Raw genomic sequence first — 22,024 nt, 5'->3', positions numbered from 1 at the left:
GTTAAACGACGATGATGATGATATATATATATATATATAAACATGCACACAGTCAAACATACAAGAGCACAGGCATACATATATAGATACAGATACATACGCCCTGCTGCTTGCATAAAAAAATAAAATAGAAGAAAAACCTTAACATCCCTAGTAAAAAATAACCCACATGTATGCTGTATGTGATTACAGCCGATGCATATCTTTATAAGAAAGTTTATGCATTGAAGTAGGACAAGAGATGTAAGGATATATATTCCTAATGTGTGTGTGTGTACGTGTGTGTGCGTGTGTGTGTGTGTACTGACATATGTTGCCAAAAAAAAGTGTAAAGTCACAAGTATCAATTTATTGTCACTACAACCATCCGTATTTTACATTTCGTTTCCACATCACCTCATTATCAAATAAATATTCAAAATGTCTGTTAGTGCTGAAATAAGACTGAAATCATGTATCTTGTAAAATTGTCACAAAATGTAAGTAAAATAAAATATTTTAGAATTTTTCTTTTTCATATTTTTTGTATAAATATATGAGTTCTAGAAAATCTACTCTCTTCTCTGTTATGTTTGTGTGTGTGGGGGGGGGAATAACAAACAAAAAATAATATCAAGTTTAGTTTACTAAGTAAAAACAAAGCCAAAATTTTTTAGGTGATATAGAATTATAAAACAAACACAACTCAGAGAAATTATTTAATTAGTAAGGTTTTTAGAAGTATTGAATTGGGTTAAAAAAATTTTTTGTAGTTTTATTTTCATTGTTTTCCTACATGACTGAGTATAGATTTGTGTATCTTGGATACATGCAGCCGTCTGCTTTGTATTTTGAATTTTCTATTGTACTGCAAGACCTCTATGTACTCTGTGTCCTGTGTCTCAAGTGCTGTTTTATGTACCATGTGTGAGCAAGGCCATCTTTAGGTGCTGATGGATACTGATGCTGCACCAAAGAAGTGGAGAATCCACTTACATTGAAAAATAATTCTCTCTACTATAGGCACAAGGCCTGAAATCAGAAAGAAGGGAGTTGAATTGATTATATCCACCCCAGTGCTTAACTGGTACTTATTTTATCAACCCTGCAAAAATGAAAGGCAAAGTAGACCTTGGCAGAATTTGAACTTAAAACATAAAGCTAGGAGAAATGCTGTTAAGTACTTTGCCTAGTGTGCTAATGATTCTGCCACCTCACTGCTCTCTTGCATTGAAATATAATGAATTATATTAGTCATGGATCCATTGTCCTCCTGGGCCTTGGTACTGCAACACCTATATCATCTACCTTAAGATAACTTTGTGTGTGTATCAATACAAAGATTTTAGTAATGTATTTGTATCTTTTCCTCAATTTTGCTTAGGTAACTTTTATTATAGGGATTGTTTGTGTTTTAAATGATTATCTCAGTTTTCATGTCTTAATACTCAGATTGTTTTTCTATAGAGTTAAAAAAAAAAAAAATGAAACAAAATACAAAGTTAGTGAAATTACACCATAAAAGATTATTTTACACATTATGACAAGCTGTGTTCATTCAATAACACACATACTTTTTCCCCATAGGATAGGTGCAGGTGTGGCTATGCGGTAGAAAGCTTGCTTCCCAACCATATGGTTCTAGGTTCAGTCGCACTATGTGGCACCTTGGGCATGTGTCTTCTACTATAGCCTGGGGCCGACCAAAGCCTTATGAGTGAATTTGGTAGATGGAAACTGAAAGAAGCTTGTCATATATATGTGTGTGTGTTGTATATATATATTGCATATATATATATATATATATATATATATATATATATATATATATATATATATATATATATATATATATATATATATGTGTGTGTGTGTATGTGTTGTATGTATATATATGTGTGTGTTGTGTATATATATATATATATATATATGTATGTGTGTCAGTGTTTGCCTCCCCCCCCCCCCGCCACCATTACTTGACAACTAATGCTGGTGTGTTTATGTTCCCGTAACTTAGTGGTTTGGCAAAAGAGACTGATAGAATAAGTACTAAGCTTACAAAGAATAAGTCATGGGGTTAATTTGTTCGACTAAAATGCTTTAAGGTGGTGCTTTGGAGCATGGCGGCAGTCAAATGACTGAAACAAGTAAAAGAATAAAAGCAAAAAGTATAGCACACTAACTTTGTACTTCTGTTTCATTGCTATTTTGGTATCATTGTTTTGAAATTTGCCTGGTGGTCTTTGATGATAAAATTTGGTTGAATTAACTTAATCTCCCTTTCCTCAATATTTTACCATGTCTCAAAGTATGGTCATTTTGTCGTTCTCTGTGACCTTTTGTGGTTGTACTATATTATTATTGTTATTATTAAGGTGGCAAACTGGCAGAATCATTAACATGCTGGACAAAATGCTCATCAGCATTTCGTCCATCTTTACACTGTGAGTTCAAATTCCACCAGGGTTGATATTTCCTTTCATTCTTTCAGGGGGCAATAAAATAAGTACCAGTTAAGCGCTCTGGTTGATTACATCAACCAAACCCTCTCCTAAAATTTCAGGCCCTTTACCTATAATAGAATGGATAATTATTATCATTGGTTTGACTCAAGTTCATTGTGATTCCTTGTAGAATTTATGTGGGTAGCGGGTTATTACTTGCAACCTTAGGTATCCACAAGTTTTCAATAGTCTTTCAAGTGCTTAGAACCCTCCTGGTAATTTTTCCTGTCCCCAAGAGGCAAACTTTCTGTAGAAGCTCTACAGGGCATTCTATTCCAATCTCAATCAACCATTTGTCTTTATTATTATTATTATTATTATTATTATTATTATTATTATTATTATCCTTTCTATATTAACCAAGATGAAGTAGATTGACAAATTTATTTTTTGAACCAGTTGAAGACACAAGATGTCAAAATATCGTTCACTAGATAACAATCTTCTTTTAATTTTGACTCTATATCTTCAGGAGGTGTTACCTCAATCCTTTCTATATTATCATTATTATTATTATTATTATTATTATTATTGTTATTGTTGTTGTTGTTGTTGTTGAGGCTGTGAGCTGGCAGAATCATTAACATGCTGGGCAAAATGCTAAGTGGCATTTCATCTGTCTTTACATTCTGAGTTCAAATTCTGCCGAGGTTGACTTTGCCTTTCATCCTTTCAGGGTCGATAAAATAAGTAGCAGTCGAGTACTGGAGTCTATGTAATCAACTATCCCCTTCCCCAAATTTCAGGCCTTGTGCCTATAATAGAAAGGATTATTATTATTATTATTATTATTATTATTATTATTATTATTATTATTATTAAGCTGACAGAGTCATTAGTACATCAGCCAAAATGTATAACAGCGTTTCTTCTGGCTTTTTATGTTTCATCCTGCCAACATCAACTTCACTCTTCATCCTTTCAGGGTTATTGCAATTGACTTGCTGCCTACCCTCAAAATTGCTGGCCTTGTACCAAAGTCAGAAAGAATTAACAGTATTATTAAATTCATAATGTTGTATCACAGAAACTATGCAGCATTGCACTATTTAATTTCATTATAATTTATTATTTAATTTCTTGGTCCCAGCATTAATCTACCCTGTTACCTCAGCAGCTTCATGTTTTTTGCATTGATGCAACTGATATGTCATTCCAATCAACTCTTTATTCTGTTTGATGTTGGAGGCCTACCAGTGTTAGCTGGACATCAAAGGCTCTGTTTCCTGCCACAAGGCAGTCTGTGATAGAAGGCAGAATTTGAACTCATAACAAAGATATAGATCACAAAAAACTGTAAGGCATCTCATTTAGCACTCAAACAATCCTGCTGACCCCCACACTCTGGATTGTTACTTTATTTATTAGTCCTAAAATGATATAAGGTAAGGTTGCCCTTGGTGAGATTTGAACTCAGTACACAGTGATCTTGAACAAGGACCAGAAAGTATTCTTTTAGTTCAATGTCATACAATTTCATTATATTTAAATTAATCATTTTGCAGTTTTGCTGTTTTGTATTTATATCACAATGTTTTATTAGTAGAAAAACACAAGATGGTGAGCTGACAGAATCGTTACTGTGCTGGACAAAATGCTAGCAATATTTCTCCTGGCTTTGTGCTCTTCTAGGTTTTTGTATAAATTTGTAGGTACATAGCCTAATGCACCTATAATAATAGGTACAAATAAGAATTTAAAGTCAGGGTCCAAGAGTTGTAAGTTCTGCATTAAGTCACCATACATGTTCTCTTTTTCCTGGTACAATCACATCCACTGAGTCGCTAACCACTACAACAGTGCATGACTTTTGCTCCCTGTCCCACAAAACAATATCAATTCTGTTATGTTTGCACTAAATTGCTGCTTCTATTGGAGTATTCCACCAATACTCCTTGCTTTTAAGGTGTGTATACATACTAGTTCTCACATAACTTTGATGTATACATCAGGGCAAATCTTTCCTGTGAATAGCCTTGTAAATAGTCTTTGCAACTATACCATGCCTCAGGGGCAGGTAGTACCTCATGGACATTATGGGACAGCTGATGATGATGCGGAGCGATATCTTCCACACTGGCATAACAGAACCAACATTTTTTATCACAACATGGAGGTTTAGTGGTATCTTTGTCTCTCTCATTTGTAAGGTATTTAGTAGCTATCTCCTGTTTCAGGATAGGTGGGATATAATGTATCTATCACAGGTCTAGGAGAGGCTATTCTTCCTGTCAATACTGTTGTTGTCCTCTAGCTTATGGGATATGTACCCATGCATTGCTTTTTGCTGGTATGATGCCCAGTTCTCCTCCAAACTTCTGTTTAAGTGGAGCACTCCAGCTTCCTATGGGTTGCAAATGTATGTATACATGCACACACACACACACACATCTATGAGATGTGTCTTTGTTATTTTCAAAATATGTCACTTAAACCTTGAAGGTTCTAGGTAGTAAACTATTGAATTCTAGACCCAACCCAATAAATTGTTTAATCCTAATATACATATACATTTGGAAATAGCACTAATATTTGAATTTACCTGCCCACCTCATCCCATCCCCACTAACACTCCAACTTTAACTTCTTCACTTTTTTTTTCTTTCTCACAATTGCCCCAGATTCTAAATTATGCAATGATGAAACTTAAGAAGTCTGAGAATGAAAAATACCAAAAAAGAAATTTAAGCAAAATATATAACATAAGGGCGGGAGCAAGTATCTTCCTTTAAGAATTCTAGGTCAATGTTCTTTGCAAATATTAGTTTTCAAATATTTATTGTGAACCCATCCTTGTTACACGTGCTACCTTAATGTTTTGTGATAAATAAATGTCTGAACTGAAGAGTAATGATTAATTAACTTAGAGTAAAGAATCAAAAATAAGGCAAGTTAAGGTAGATATTGAGAAATGAAGTAATCGAAAAGCATAAATGTTTTTTGTTGCCTAACAATTTTGCCTTAGAATTCAACAGAATATAAGCTTGAGTTAAACAACGTTTCATATCCTGCCATCTTTTACTTATTTGTACAAATTACCATGAAAACCATTTCTTTCAGTCAGTATTTGACACTCATGTGCACAGGCACACATACACTTTTAAACATGTATGCACTTGTATGCACACATCCACACCAAACACACATGAATTCAGATTTACAGAAATAGATTTAGTACTTTACTGCAAACACCACCGCCACCACCACCACTGCCACCACCACCATCACTGCTGTCTCTGCCGCCACCACCACCACTAACATAAGTGATTAATGAGTTTCTTGTATAAGCTATGAAGGTATGGAAAAGAATCATGAGTGAAGCTTGCCAAAGCTGAAATATTCAATGATGAAGACAAGTTTATATATGTGTGTGTGTGTGCATGTACGTATAAATACACTTTGTCTCTCTCTCTCTCACACACACACCTACATATGTAATGTATATATATATATATATATATATATATATATATATATATATATATATATATCATCATCATCATCATTCTTATGCTTGGGAGAGATTTTCCTTGGTTGGATGCTCTTCATGTTACCAAACCTTACTTGTTTCCAAGCAAGATCATCAATATTTGCCCAGTGAAATATGTTCAAAGACTAATAATAATTCTCTCTAATTTTGGCACATGGCCAGCAATTTCAAGGGGAAGGGGCAAGTCATTTTCATTAGCCCCAACACTTAACTGATACTTTATTTTATTGACTGTGAAAGGATAAAAAGCAAAGTTAACCTCTGCAGGATTTGAGCTCAGGATGTAATAAGTTTGAATACAATGACTAATATTCCTTTCTACTATAGGCACAAGGCCTGAAATTTGGAGGAGGAGATAAATTGATTATATTGACGCAATCGATGTCAGGGCCACCTACGTGATCAATGCCAGGGCCACCTGACTGGCTCCCATGCCGGTGGTATGTAAATACCATCCGAACGTAGCCAGTGCCAGTACCCCCTGACTAGCTCCCGTGCCGTAAAAAGCACTATAAGAACGTGATCGATGCCAGGCCTGACTGACTGGCTCATGTACTGGTGGCATGTAAAAAGAACACCACTACACTCTCAGAGTGGGTGGCATTAGGAAGGGCATCCAGCTGTAGAAACATTGCTGGATCAGATTGGAGCCTGGTGCAGCTGCTGGCTTTCCAGACTTCAGTCAAACTGTCCAACCCATGCCAGCATGGAAAACGGATGTACAATGATGATGATGATGACCCCAGTGCATAACTGGTACTTGTTTCATTGACCCCCCAAAAAAAGATAAAAAACAAAGTCAACCTTGGTGGAATTTGAATGTAGAACATAAGGATGGATGAAATGCCCTGAAGCACTTTTTCTAGTTGGCTAACGACTCTGTCAGCTCACCACCTTAATACAATGACTAATAATAGTGAAAGAGAATATGTATAGTGTGTTAAATAAATACAGGAGAAGACAGTTAAGACATTCCTAAAGGACAAAATGATATGACAAGCTTCTAATCAGATCTCTAGAAGAGGGAGAAGATGATGAAGAAAAAGCTAGCAACATGGCAGGGTAATAGTGTAATATATAAATGCCATGGTTGGGATACAGGCAGATGAATAATTTATTTACAAGAATCAATGAATAGGAAAAAAACACAGTTGGAAATGTCTCATGAACCTTAAAGGGCAATTAATGACTGACTAGGATTTATCTTTTTTTATATTGTTAACTGTAGGGGAGATAAATTGCTTAGTCTTACATTTACATTTAGAATGCATTATAAGAATATCTAATCAATCACATTTCATTTTTTTGAGCCCTGGAAGGATGAAGGGCAAAGATGACCTTGACAGCATTTGAACTCAGAACAGGGCGTTCTAACTGAATAATACAAGCTATTTTGTCTGATGCTTTAATCATTCTACCAGTTCCCACATAGATTGGATTCTACTATATCAAAAATAACATTCCAAAATGACCTTGTACTATTTTAAGAGCCAGCTGTTGTGAGGTTATATAGAATGATTTATTTTGCTGAGAAGCTCAAACACAGGCAAAGGATTTAATGGATCTGATCTTACAGTCTATAAGCATGCTGTCCTGTAGTTAATTGGTATGGCTGTGTGGTAAGAAGCTTGCTTTCCAACTACATTGTGCTGGGTTCAGTCCCACTGCATGGTACCTTGGGTGAGTGTCTTCTACTATAGCCTCAGGCTGAACAAAGCCTTGTGAGTGGATTTGGTAGATGAAAACTAAAAGAAGCTTGTCGTGTGTGTGTGTGTATGCACATGCGCCCGCACGTGCGTTCGTGCATGCACGTGCGTTCGTGCATGCACGTGTGTGTGTGTGTGTGTCTGTGTTTGTCCTCCTCCATCACTGCTTGACAACCAATGTTGGTATGTTTATGTCCCCATAACTTAGCAGTTCAGCAAAAGAGACCGCTAGAATAAGTATTAGGCTTAAAAAATAAGTCCTGGGGTTGATTTGTTTGACTAAAACCCTTCAAGGCAGTGCTCCAGCAGGGCTGCAGTCATCTGACTGAAAGAAGTAAAAGAATAAAACAATAAAAGAATAAAACCATTTGGCATGTACACAACAAAGAGGTTACTGAACAAGAAATATGAATGGGTTAGAGATTTCTGTCCTTATGAAAAAACTAACAAAAGAACTAGTTGTTGGGATCAGTAGGAAGACAACTAGCCAATGGGGTGCTTCTATATAGTTCAACATGCTAGAAATAGCAGTCAGATTGCCCTCCAATCACATATTGCTATCATTAAAAAATAGGAAGGGAACACTGGTCAAAGTAGTTCAATATGTCTCTTAAAAAGATGCCATGCTCACATTTTGAATGTCTTTGATCACAGGTCTACTCTGTCAGAGACAACCTGGAACTTAAATAACAACAGCTTCAGCAGTGGTAAGACATTGAATAAGGAAATGAAGAGCTTGAGGACAAATGAAGGTATAGGTCATTCAAAGAGATACTGAAGACATGAAAGGATTTGGTGTCCAAATAATACTTCTCCAAGAATCACAGGTAACATTTCATATTCTTTCCGCTTCACAATGATGTATATATAAACAACAGAATACTCAATGTTCCAATATATAATATGCTGTGGGAGCAAGTGATGAATGCTTTGTTAGTTTGCTGTATTGATTTCAACTTTGAATATAGCTTTGAAAAGGATAGGTTACTTCAAGCTAAATTACATATACTACATGAAGATACAGCCTTCAGTGGTACCTCTATAATCTCACAGTATTTATATCTTGTTAGTTTGTTCCTGCCAGTCTATTATGTATACTGTATATACTTATGTATGTTGCCCATTAACCCCTCATTACTTAACTGATTCTCATACAAGATACAGGCTATTTATCAATACTGCATATATATATATATATATATATATATATATATATATATATATATATACGGGGTGTAATGGTAAATTGTCACCATTTTATAGTTTTAATTTTGTGTATATGCATTGTTTGTTTTTGATTTTGTTGACTACACAGTATAGTAGGGTCAGTTGGGTATTGTCTGTGAGAAAAACAGCAACCTGACACAATTCATTCTGCCAGAAATTTGGAAAAGACATACGGTACTGCTTGGCATTCGCACCAGAAGCTCCACTACCATGATGTTATGCCTCCATTCATCTTCCCACACAGCCTCAGACACAACACAAAGGCCTACATCAAGTGCCTAGAAGAGGTAATGCTGCCCTGGGTCAAGAGGGTGGCTGCTGGAAGACCCTGTGTCTGGCAACAGGACTCTGCGCCATGTCACACAAACAGGAGAACCCAGTCATGGCTGTCAGACAATTTCTGTGACCACATCACCCCTAACATCTGGCCATCTAACTTCTCAGAATGCAAACCCCTTGATTATTATGTGTGGGGCACAGCTGAGCAAAAGACCAACAAAACTCCTTATAGCACCAAAGATGGACTGAAGGCAAGGCTTATGGCAGCATTCACCAACTTAAACAAGGAGACCGTCCAGAAGAGTTGCAGGAGCTTCTGAAGTTGTCTGGAGGCCACGGTCAAAGCCAATGGTGATATCATTGAATAAATTTACTCTTTAGTATTTCAAGATATTTTTATGTAATTTTGGTAAATATATCTGTTAAAATGAAATGTCAGTGTCATTTTCCTTTTTGCATAATATAGACAAGTTTATTCACCGTACCCTGTATATATATATATGCTTAGATGAAAAGCCCATCCTTTTATGGCTCTTAAATTAAACTTAGGGTTAATGAAAGCTTAATTTTGTATATTTAATTATTTGATTTCATTGATTACTTGCAATAAGAAAGGATACGACACATCCCAACTATCCAGGCATGAACACATTGTCTCTTCTACATTCTAATTATATCAAATGTATTTTCTGGTGTAAAACATGTTTGGAGGTATATCAAAGGTTGTAAATTACAGGCCAACTAAGCATGGATTATACATAATGGCAGTTTGTTCTACTTCCATATAAGGGGTTAACTATTTATGGCAACAATATTCAATTGGCTTCCTGCCTCATTAAGAAGGAGAGTTGGCTATTATTTTGCTACCAGTGGTGTGACTTTTAGTCATCATCATATCCATCAATTTCATTACCATAATTATTTCCATAGGTACAGGCTTGGCTTCCCAACCACATGATTCCAGAATCAGCCTCACAACATGGCACCTTGCTCAAGTGCCTTCTACTATATCCTCAGGCTGACCAAAGCCTTGTCAGAAAGAAGCTTGTTGTATGTATGTATGTTTGTGTGTGTTTTTGTTTCCTCCACCACCACTTGACAACTGGTGTTGGTGTATTTACATTCCCTTAACTTAGCGGTTTGGTAAAAGAGAACAATAAAATAAGCACGAAGCTTTAAAAAAAAGTATTGGGGGGGGGGGGTTGATTAATTTCATAAATTCTTCAAGGTGGTAGACCACTGTCTAATGAAACAAGTAAAAGATATAATCCACACCAAAGCATGGAGGTCAACATAATTAGTATCATGATGTCATGGTTGATCGTTCAAAAATTGGTTGCTAAGCAATATTTTTTTATATGAATCCCAATCATCAAAATTGTGATGTAATTATTCGGTCTTCTAACTCATTTTTCTGAAAGTTATGAGGAAACAAAGTTGACTTGTTTGAATTTTCCAAAACCTTTCTCCCCACCCTTGGAAAAGTTTTCACAACAAATTCAAATATAATCGGAATCTAAACCATCTGAAACGTACTTGTAGAAAATGTCATTAAACATATCCAATTTTTTCTGGAAGTTATGAGGAAACAAAGTCGGGAGGGGGAGGTGTGGATTTCTGTAGATATGCCAAAACTACCCCCCCCCCAGATTTCTAAGACAAATATCATGAGCTGATATGTTATTTTTCGCTTCATGGAAAAATTACATTTAGTAAACGAATATTATTAAATAATAATCTTCAAATTCGCTTCAACATTTATTTTGATTCAAGCTTCATGTAAAGTATAAACTACTGACTTATGGACTAAAATTTATTTCATTTTGAGATCACGAACGGAAAGAATGCCATAATACTGACAAAAGAATCGTAAACGAAGAAACCACAAAACAACCAATAAATAAATGATATATTACAGGAGTAGTAAGAATGGATAACTATTCACGCAAATCTGACAGACGAGGTTGATAGGCCAACTTAGTTTAAAAAAAACCCATTGACACAATTTTCCCGGCCTATATCCATTAACCTCTTCCCGCCCTCTCTACCCCTGCTTGAACTTTGAGAGCGAAAGTTTAAATAAAGGGGAGATAACCCTACAATACCACAAAAATACTTCATATCTCTTGTTACTTTTTTCTCCACATATACAAATATTTCATATAGAGTTGTTGGAGAAGCGAGGCCACTTTTATGGTGTTGTAATATATTTCTTATTACACGGGTATTGCAGGTAAATGATTACCATTCTTACTCTAAGATGAATGCTTTTATTGTGTAATGTAGCCCTATGCAGTAAGTAGCAGTCTTGCCAAAATAGAAATGTAGCATGGCGGGAAGTTTGAAGAATTTGAAGAACAGATGGTGCGAAAATATTTTCTTAGATATTTCTTTGTGTTAACATTTAAAGGGGGTCTTATGATCTCTAACACAACAGCTCTATCCTGCTGTATATATATATATATATATATATTATTATTATTTCAAAACTAACGGATTTCTGGCATAATGTAGTGAGTCATATTTTGGAAAGTGATTCAGTTATTCTCATCTGATCTTTAACCTTTATCCTATTTCTTTAGACTCTTTCCATTCTAATTTTAGTTAGCATGAGCCTTTTATTGTGTATTTTGTGAAAAAAAAATCCAGCAGTATTAAGTAGAGGTTTTTGTGTTAACACATATATTGAGACGGTCTTAATTTTTTTTTTAAATGGTATTTTTTTTTTATTTTCCTTCTTGTCGTTAATCATTAGAATTAAGTTTCTGCTGAATTCCTGAAGGTTTGAAGCTAAAATGTATTAATTTTAACGGCGTAAAATCTTCAGTCCCATCTTCAAAGTTTTTTTTTCCTTCGTCACGTCATTCGATCCCAAGCAGTGTTTTTTTCCCCACGAAACCAAAATAATGCAATTCTTGCATCCTTTTCCATTAATTTCTTTTTTTCATATATTTTTGAGGTTCTGACTGTGACAAAAGAAAAACAAACTTGAAAGGTGACAACTAAAAATTTTACACCGTTATCTTTTGGTCGTTTTTACACTTCGTACAAGTACCTGCTGCTTGCTTTCGAATAATTTGTCAATTGCTCTGTTCATAACTTAACAACTCTTTATCACGGCACATCAGTTTTACGAATTTCGTTAAGTACTTAGGCTTATTCATTCGACTACTTCACTTCCTCTACATTTGTGGCCTTGTGTTTTACGCTAGAAGTAATTAGTAATGAACAAACTGAATGTGTTCGAAGTACGTTTATGCCACGAACGTGTAAGAATTAGAAATAGTCGCACGCCTAATCGTCTCTGGATACTGTATCGTTGAACAGTTTAAAAGACAGGTAATTAAACACCATATTTTGTACACGAAACATATTGTAAAATAGCTACAGCATATACCATTAATTTCCGGTGCGAGAATTACACGTGGGTATAAACAAGAGAGCTGTTGTAATGCATCTGAGCACTGTATACAATTTCTTTCATATATCATAGTTGTTGGTTAACTAGAGACCTTCTCTGATCAAGGAGACATGATTGAAAGAAGGCATTCAAGCCGTTACAAAACTCAATTTTATTCAAACATATTGCGTCTAGGACTATGTTGTGCAATGTTTTCTGCCATTCATAAAATTATAATTCAAAGATTTGACTGTTTCTAGCGGTTTGAGCAACCACAGAAAGACGACTCTCATTGGAACGACTGTGGAATTGGTGAAGTGTTTGTTGAGTTACAGAAAAAAAAAATCCACAACAAAAAGTTGTGAAGTTTCACATCCCAACTTATAATGCATTTGTATCCATCTTTCGAGGGATGGACGCCGCAAGGTTGACTTGGTGTCGGCAACTGTTTTCTTTTTCTTTTGGTAATGCAATGAGTTTTTTGGGGTTGTCTCAAAAATAATTCAAAGAGCAATACCATTGTCCGCTTGGTGCGATGTATCATAAAGGGGCTTGTGCATACCTCTATATTTTTATTGATTTCCTCTTTTGCATTTTACCATTCTCTTACAGTTTACAAATGTAAATTTTTTTTTCGGTCCAGATGGACTATATGTAATCTGAACCTTTCCCCCCTTGTTTTATTTTTTTTTTTTACGGAATCCCACGTTTTAGGCTATGGAGATTCCTGCATAGTTCTGAATTTTAATTGTAACAGTCTCAAATGATTTAAAATTTAACGTGTTTTTTTTTTTGTAGATTCATTAGGAGTTAGGATTGTCTGATGAAAGGCATTCCAACCATAGCCGCCTCGTCTTTATTGTTTACCGGGCTACACTGTATTTATTTATTTATTTATTTATTTATGGGTGTCAGCCAAGTGGCTGCGGTCATGCTGGAGCACCACCGTGGATGTTAAGAGGGTGTGATTTTATGGAGATTTGGTTGGTTTTCTATTAATCGATCACCGACGTTAGGACACCTTTGTGTTGGTTCCTTAAATGTATGTCTTTGTGTTCGTGTCCCATCACTGCTTGACAACCGGTGCTAGTTTGTTTACATCCCCTTTAAGCTGTTCGAAAAAGAGACCGATAGAATACATACTGGGATGGTTCGGCTGAACCCTTCGAGGCGGTGCCCCAGCATGGCTGCAGTCCAGTGACAAGAGATAGGTGTGTGTGTGATTAAGAAATTTGTTTTGCAATCAAGTTGTTTGGGCTATTGTCTTCTACCATAACTAAGGGTTGACTAATATTTATGAAATAGATGAAGAACCGATGTAGTCCAATATAGCCACAGTCAGATGATTGAACCTGTTAAAAACCATTGAAATAGGTGTATATGTATTGGATATTGTGACACAAATATGGATTAAAAAACTCGATGGAAACACATGTATATCTTAATAGGAAACCCCAGAACGTTGCACTAAGATGGAACTGTTATTTATATATATTCTTTTTTTTTTTTTGGCGCAGGCATGACTGTGTGGTAAGGCGTTTGCTTCCCAGCCACATGGCTCTGGGTTCAGATTATACTGTGGAAACTCAGGCAAATGTTTTGTACTACAACTTTGAGCTGACCAAAGCCTTGTGAGTGGATTTGGGAGACAGAAACTGAAAGAAGCTCATGTCTGTTCATCACCACTACAGAGTTGGTGTATTTATGTTCCCTGTAACTTAGCAGTTTTTTTGCAAATAAATCCAATAGAATAACGACTAGGCTTTAAAAAAATAAGTATTGGGGTCGATTCATTCAACTAAAAATTGTTCAAGGTGGTGCCCCATTATGACTGCAGACTGATGATTGAAACAGGGAAAAGATAAAACTATTTTATCTTTATTTTGTTGTTGCAGTTTTAACAATTATATTGTTATTTAAATTGGACTTTATTGTTTATTAAAATACTTTTTCTTTTTTAATCAAGGTTAATAATGCCTTCATCTAGTGAAAGTGATATACCTGATCCATTTGTAACTAAACGTCGGAAAAAGAAGAAAATTATACATAAAAAGGCACCAAGTTCTCAGAAATCAGTTTCTGCCAGTTCAAGTGAAGTTGTATCTAAAATCACCAACTTATCAAGATATCTACCTTCAAAGAAGCTAACTGAAAAGAACAAGAATAAGAAAAGATGGAAGGATATTAGAAAACAAAATCAAAAGGTCGATAGCGTTGTTCTGAAGAAAAGCAAAGGGATTTGCAAAAGCAAAAATTTGCCCAAAGGAAAGAGTTTAAAGAAATTACAATTGGCAATGGGTGTAAAATGTTCAAAAGATGAGAAGAAAGACAAACAAGCTGAGCACATTCATAAATTACAAGAGAAACTTAATGCTGCAAGGTTCCGTTACTTAAATGAAAAATTATATACTGAAACTGGACAGAAATCATACATTTATTTCCAGTCTGACAAAGAAGCATTCAAAATATATCACAGTGGTTTCCAAAGTCAGGTGAAAAAGTGGCCTGTGAATCCTCTTGAAAAAATCCTTGATTATGTACGACAGACACCACGCTCATCAAAGGTTGTAGACTTTGGTTGTGGTGAGGCTCTGCTCGCACAAAGTGTCCCACATGAAGTGTTCTCATATGATCTTGTGGCTTTGAACAAACATGTCACTGCTTGTGATATGGCACATGTGCCACTCAAGATTGCCAGTATGGATACAGCTGTCTTTTGTTTGTCTTTGATGGGTACCAATATGGTTGACTACATTGCTGAAGCTGCTCGGGTACTGAAACACAAAGGTATCTTGCTAGTTGCTGAAGTGGTCAGTCGATTCAAGAAACAGCTTGACTTTGTGAGAGAAATTGAGAAAATGGGTTTCTCACATTTGTCAACTACCAATTACAAACTGTTTGTGATAATGAAATTTATGAGAGATTCTTCAAAATCTAAAAAAGAAAAACAGAACATTTCTCTAAGCTTAAAGCCATGCTTGTATAAGAAGAGATGATGTGCCTTTGACTTGACATTAATTTAGCTTAAGTTCTATTTATGTTTCATTTTCTTTATTCTGTAAAGAATATATTCCCCATTTACAGAAACAACCAGACCATGTTCCATACATACACTGTATATGCCTTCATGTCTATACACTAACATTAGATTAAAAACGTACTCCAATAGTACAGATGACTATGGTTACATATTGAAATTATACTGACTACATTCAATTTTTCATCTATGAAACATACAAACACAAACACACACTTGTCTACAAGAATGCATGCATATAGAAAATGTTAAATAGTTATTTAAAATTGTGCATATGCTCATATATATAATAAGAAATGCATACATACTTTTATTTTGTATAACTATTGCCACCCTGTCTATCAAAACACTGTATTAATCTGCTATATATTGTAAATTATGTGCCTTGACTAAACCATAACCTCATTGCATATCAAAACACGTCTTCCATGCCACATTGATGATGCTTTGTGTAACATATCGAAATTTTATACAACATTTCACCATAACTTATATTATCATGCTTTTAAAAAGCTGCTATTCTTTTGGTACATGTAGCCTCAGTATTTGAATAATGATTTCTCATGTCAACACAAATTGTAAAGGAGTGCATAGTTGATTGAATCGCAAAATATCTGAAATATGAAAAGCAGGAGTCAGAGTTAACATTAAGGTATATAATTAAACACTATAAGGCACTTTGGGTGGCAGCTTATCATTTCTATCATTCATTGAGATCCTAAAACCAAGCTGCTATGTAAAAAGCATTGGTGTGGATGCTGGTGCCATGTAAAAAAAAGCAACCAGTATACTTTGTAAAGTGGTTGGCATCAGGAAGGGCATCCAGTCGTAGAATCCAAGCCAAACACTGTGGAACATTGCATGGCCCCTGGCCTTGCCAGTCCCTATCAAACCTCCAACCCATGCCAGCATGGAAAACAGACGTTGGATGATGATGATACTGTCCTTGTAGGGCTTTAATATTAATTTGAAGAATATATAGATATTGAGACTGGGGTGTTGTATTAAATATATTGAAAGTATTTTGGGGTTGTCTCCCTTTATGTTCTGAGTTCAAATCCGGCTAAGGTTCACTTTACATTTAATCTCTTTGGATTTGATAAATTATCTACTGAGATTGAAATAGTTGACTATAGACTCCACTTCTGTACAAATTTTTGGCTTGTGTTCTTATATCAGTGGATTGCAGCCATGCTTGGGCACCACCTTGAAGGGTGTAGCCAAATAAATTGACCCCAGCACTTAATTGAAGCCTGGTACTTATTCTATCAGTCTCTTTTGCTGATCTACTAAGTCAGAAAGACATAAACTAACATAAGTTGTCAAGCATTGGTGGGGACAAACACAAAGACACACACACACACACACATAGAGGACCAGCTCCTTTCAGTTTCCTTCTATCAAATCCATCCACTTTGGTTGGCCTGAAGCTATAATGGAAAACACTTGTTCAAGGTACTGTGCAATGGGACTGAATCGAAGACCATATGGTTGGGAACCAGATTTCTTACCACACAGCCATACCTGTGTCTGTGTTACAAATCATAAATTAAATGGATGAGGCTGATAGCTAAAATGGTAGTGCTAGACCAAATCTCTCAGAGTTTATGGATTTATTATGTGTAACTGAAGACTCAGTATTTGTTGTTGACTTATCTCCGGTATAGTTGGAGAATATCTAGCATGTTCTTGTCTTGAAGAATTTTATTACAAAGGAGTGCTGAAAAGTTCCTGGCATTAAGGGTATTGTGAAAGGCCTAGTTGGAGGCCCAACCTTCCAAGTTCTTTACAGGGCTTAGAAAAGCTGAGGGACTGCTGCAACAAGTTTGTGAATCTGAGAGAAGAATGTGATGAATAAAAATATAATTAACTGACCCTCCTGTATTTTCTTTTACCTCAAACCAAGAACTTTTCAGTACCCCATCGTATATGGTGTATCAAATGCTGCAGTTCATTACAGAAGAAATAATTGAGTAGGCATGGGAATGTAACAATTTAGAATGAGATCCCTCTAATCTTGCTCTAGTCATTACTAACTTTGTTTTTCTGAACACGAAAGTTAGCCTGATATAGCCTTGACATGGTGTTCTATGCAGTAGGGGTATTTTTGTTGTTCCTCTCTCAACACTGTGATGGAGTTCCTGCAGTCTATGTAAAGCTAAGTTGCTTGATATTAGATCTATTAAGTTCAGCACCATACATTTCTGCATTAGAATCATACTGGGTGGTTAACACCAGCCCAGCACTAATTAAGCAGGCCTGTGATGTCCGGATTATCAAGGCTGAAACATTTTCCATTTCTAACTATTTAAATATTTCTTTCTTTCCTAGTGTGTCTAAATTACATTATTTGGTGTGCCTTTCCTATTTTCTAGATGAAAGGGTATGCTCTGGAAGAGATTAGGCTGCTATGTATAGCATGTTGAGTGACAACAGACACTCCATCATATTTCTAATGGGTGTATAAAATATTTACATTAGTAATGTATTTAAGAATAAGCTAATTGACAGTTCTTATTTGTTTTGTATTTTTTCTTAAGAGTATTTGGTCGCATTGGGTTTGGCAAAGTGTATTTCAATGATTTTTCAATGCTTAACCATCCTGTATGTGTGTTCAGCTAGATCTTGTAAGAATCATATGCACATACTTTAAAAGTCTGTCCAAAAAGAAACTAATCTTTAAAAAAAAACATGAATTCATTTCTTGTGATTTAATCGTGCTTGTCTCTTTCAAAATAGTTCTTTCACTGTTCATGCATTTCCCCCAACATTTTTGTCAATTCTGGAATAATTTTTTGGTGTAATGCACAGCTCCGTAATAGATTTTCTTCAACATCTATCATCTGAAATAGACAGCTTTCAGTATTGAGAACTAAAACTCAGCAGACCCCATCAGTGGCACATAAAAGACATCCGCTTCACTCTTGGAATGGTTGATTTTAGGAAGGGCTGTAGAGTCTTCATGCCTTTGCCAAAAATCCTCAAATAAAGAATGACACCTGAACAAGTATGTTATGGTGCAGTATCCAAATTTTGTTTGTCTTTGTTTCAGGCCTCATCCTTCACATTGCTTTTATTCAGATGCTTCAAGACATTGAAGTAAAATTCTTCATTGATTGTCTCACCATCATCATCATAATCATTTAACATCTGTCTTCCATGCTGGCATGGATTGGATGGTTTGACAGGAGCTGGCAAACTGGAGGGCTACAAGAGGCTCAAGCGATCTGTTTTGGCATGGATGCCTTTCCTCATGCCAACCACTTAACAGTGTACTGGGTGTTTGCAGCAACAATGATCCAATTCATTGTGGCAGCTGCCTTTTTATTTCAATAAAAAAAGCATCCAGCCCACACTATAAAGTGGTTGTCATTTGGAAGGGCATCCAGCTGTAAAAACCATGCCAAAACTGACCTTGCCTGTGCTGGTGCCACAGAAGCACTCGGCCTACTCTGTAGGGTGGTTGGTGTTAGGAAGGGTATCCAGCCATTAAAAACTGCCAAAACAGACACACAAGTATGATGCAGTCTTCTGCCTGGCTAGATCCTGTCAAACTGTCCAACCCATGGAAGGAGGACATTGAACAATGATGAAACTTTTCTGAAATTTCTCATGAGCATAAAAGCAATCAAACAACTGATTGGTTGTAACTCTTTCCTTTCGTCTGTGAGCAGATGTACACTTTTTGCAGTAATATGATGTGTCTTCAATGTTTCTTTTAAATTCTATAAAATAGCTGGTGTTAGGAAAGGCACAATATCAAAAATAAGAAAGTATTGGTGAGACACATTCCTCTGACCCATTGAAAACAGTAACTCCAAATAACTGACTTGGACCGTGATGGCATGTTCAACACATACCAGCATTGAAAGCGGATATAAAACAAGATGATATCTTTACTCCATTTTTCTCCTTCAGCAGGCATTATTATCTGTGATTTGTTATACAACAAACACTCCCGAGAAGGTTTTTGATTTGAAGATGTATTGCTGTGTCCTCTTGTATACTCTATAGAACAAATATAAGTATGGTTACATAAATATCATTTTACATACAATTTCAAATATAATAAACAAATTAAACTTGAAGGTCAGAGAAAATTATATTTGCTGAGCTATGACCCTCTCTGTGACCTTCATCACCTGATCCATAAATTGTAATTGTTTATAAGCTTTATGTTTCTCACCTACAGTACAATTTGTTTCACAAGAATCAGTGCTGAAAACCGTCTAACAACAGTATCACCAAATGCTGCTTCGTCAAAATGTATCTACAAGCACCAATGTTTGTCTTGAAACAATGCTGCCTTTTCTCAAGTAATCATTTCCAAAATTTGTACAAATCCAAAGTCATCTCACAATAATGCATGAAAGAAAAAGCCAAGAAATGAGGTTCACTTGAAATAAAACAAGGAGTTCAAGAAATGAGTTGAAACTGCTAGTTGTCATAGAGTAGGAGTATTAGTATGAGGTACAGAAACGTTTCCTTTTGCCTTCAGTTACTTTTTAATTTCTCCTGCTGTCTCATTCTAATTTTTTCTTTCCCTTTATGATTCGTCTTAGACAATAATTTATCAATAGTATATAAATTATATGTAGGTGCAAACGTGGTTGTGTGATACATTTGCTTCCCAACTACATGGTTCTGAGTTCAGTCCCATTGCATGGCACCTTGGGCAAGTGTCCTCAACTATAGCCTCAGGCCAACCAAAGTCTTGTGAGTGGGTTTGGTAGATGGAAACTGAAAGAAGCCTGTCATGCATATGTGTATGTCTTTGTGTAGGTGTTTATACCTTAATTGGTGTTGGTGTGTTTATGTCCCTGTAGCTTAGTAGTTTGACAAAAGAGACTGATAGAATAAGTGCTGGGCTCGATTTGTTTGTCTAAAATTCTTCAAAGCAGTGCCCCAGCATGGACTCAGTCTAATGACTGAAATTAGTAAAAGTTAAAAGATTAGAGTATTGTCATCATCATAAAAAATACATATGTAGGTACTTAGCCTAGGTGTGATGAAAAGATATATTGTTTATTGATCCGTTCATGACATTCCATCCTTTACATACATGATTCAGTTCAAGTCCATTTTTTCATGGTTCTCGTTAATTAAAATGAGTAAAAGACAGGGAAAATGTTGTAACGTATTTTTGTATAGATTATGCTGATTCAGGCAGTTTAAATTTTGCTCATGAGATGGCTTTTATGAAATTATTGAAACAAGTGTACAAATGAAGGATTCAAAATATCAATAATTTGTTTGCTATTATTCAGTTTTATTTGGTGCTATTCTAAGCCCAAATATATGCAACATTATAATTGGTAAAGTGTGCAATCTTGGAGTATAGGAGTTTAATGTGACATAGATATACAACACTAGTACTACAGGTAATGACATGGATTATATACACAAATATATATGTGCTACAAGACACTATTTGAGCAAAAGGGAATACTATTTTTACATTGCCCATAAAGAATATGTTCTATGGCTTGATAATTCTAAAGTCCAGTGCAATAAAACATCTCTTAGTTGAAAAGAGGTGTGGCATAGTCATGAAGAAAGACTAGTCAGAATATATATATGTGCATCATTTATTGCTACATCAATGCAGAAGGTGCTCATGCAATACAAGAATAAATTTGATATGAAATAATGTATATTACAAGAGCAGGAGATCTTCATCAGAAGTTCACATTTAGGCTGATTCTACACATCAATGCATATTCTTGTTTCTGTGGTATGTTTCTTCATCTTTTGCTCTGTGTTAGTATGTAGCTGTCAGAACAACTATTAGAGCAAACTCCACCAAGGACCAAATTCACTCTGCTTTTTCACACTAAAGCCAGCTATATTTGTAGGCTCTGTTCATAGACAGCTCTAGTCGTGCTACTAGACTATCATGTGAGCATAAAATGCTGATTGAACTAAAATGGGGTCTGCACATATGATCAACTCGTGATTTCCATGTGGGGTCAAATTCAACTGTTATAGAGCTAAGGGTTGGCAACATGAAGGGCATCCAATCATAAAATACTGCCTCAATCAAGTCTTTGTCCAATTTGTAACAGCATGAAAAAATGCTGGTATGTGTTGGACAAAAATGGATGTAAAATGAAAACAATTAAAATCTAGCTGCAAGTTGTTTTGTCTCAGGTCAGTTCTGATAGAACAGGACTATTATCAAACACATTCAGTTGTAACCATTCCAAATCCTTTTCAAACATATAAGGATGCTGCATTTAAAACTACATTATCCAACGAGGCCTTCCATTTTTCTAAGATGATCAGGTGGAATTTGTAGGATAGTTGGTTGCTACTCATATTAGAATGAATGCTTGAGATTCCTTTAACTTGTTTAGCTGCAAAAAGGTAATGAGTGATGGCTTGTAATGTTGAGTGCACTTT

The 22,024-nt window shown here is 35.6% G+C and overlaps 1 protein-coding gene across 5 annotated transcripts; it reads left to right on the top strand.

The window, feature by feature from the left end:
* Positions 1 to 335: 335 nt before the first annotated feature.
* Positions 336 to 18,653, top strand: LOC106868838 (uncharacterized). Of its 5 annotated transcripts, XM_089355743.1 has the most exons (3): positions 336 to 479; positions 8,334 to 8,506; positions 14,552 to 18,653. In XM_089355743.1, exon 3 carries the CDS (start codon positions 14,559 to 14,561, stop codon positions 15,579 to 15,581), a length of 1,023 nt encoding a protein of 340 aa, XP_089211869.1. In that variant the 5' UTR covers positions 336 to 479; positions 8,334 to 8,506; positions 14,552 to 14,558; the 3' UTR covers positions 15,582 to 18,653. The 5 variants fall into 5 exon arrangements, with proteins under 5 accessions (XP_089211869.1, XP_089211867.1, XP_089211871.1 ...); XM_089355741.1 differs by lacking the exons at positions 336 to 479; positions 8,334 to 8,506 and adding an exon at positions 11,300 to 11,549; XM_089355745.1 differs by lacking the exons at positions 336 to 479; positions 8,334 to 8,506 and adding an exon at positions 12,068 to 12,180.
* The last annotated feature ends 3,371 nt before the right edge of the window (positions 18,654 to 22,024 follow it).

The sequence above is a fragment of the Octopus bimaculoides genome, chromosome 7 (genome assembly GCF_046866305.1).
Source record: "Octopus bimaculoides isolate indiv1 chromosome 7, ASM4686630v1, whole genome shotgun sequence".
NCBI classification, from domain to species: domain Eukaryota; kingdom Metazoa; phylum Mollusca; class Cephalopoda; order Octopoda; family Octopodidae; genus Octopus; species Octopus bimaculoides.
Note: the sequence above shows the minus strand (reverse complement) of the source record. Positions and strands in the feature narration are given on the sequence as shown.

Excerpts from the sequence above, each read along its gene's own strand:
- LOC106868838 (XM_089355741.1), top strand. The coding sequence starts at position 11,515 with ATGGCGGGAAGTTTGAAGAATTTGAAGAACAGATG. Across the intron at positions 11,550-14,551 it reads AAGAATTTGAAGAACAGATG|GTTAATAATGCCTTCATCTA; the intron begins GTGCGAAAATAT and ends TTTTTAATCAAG.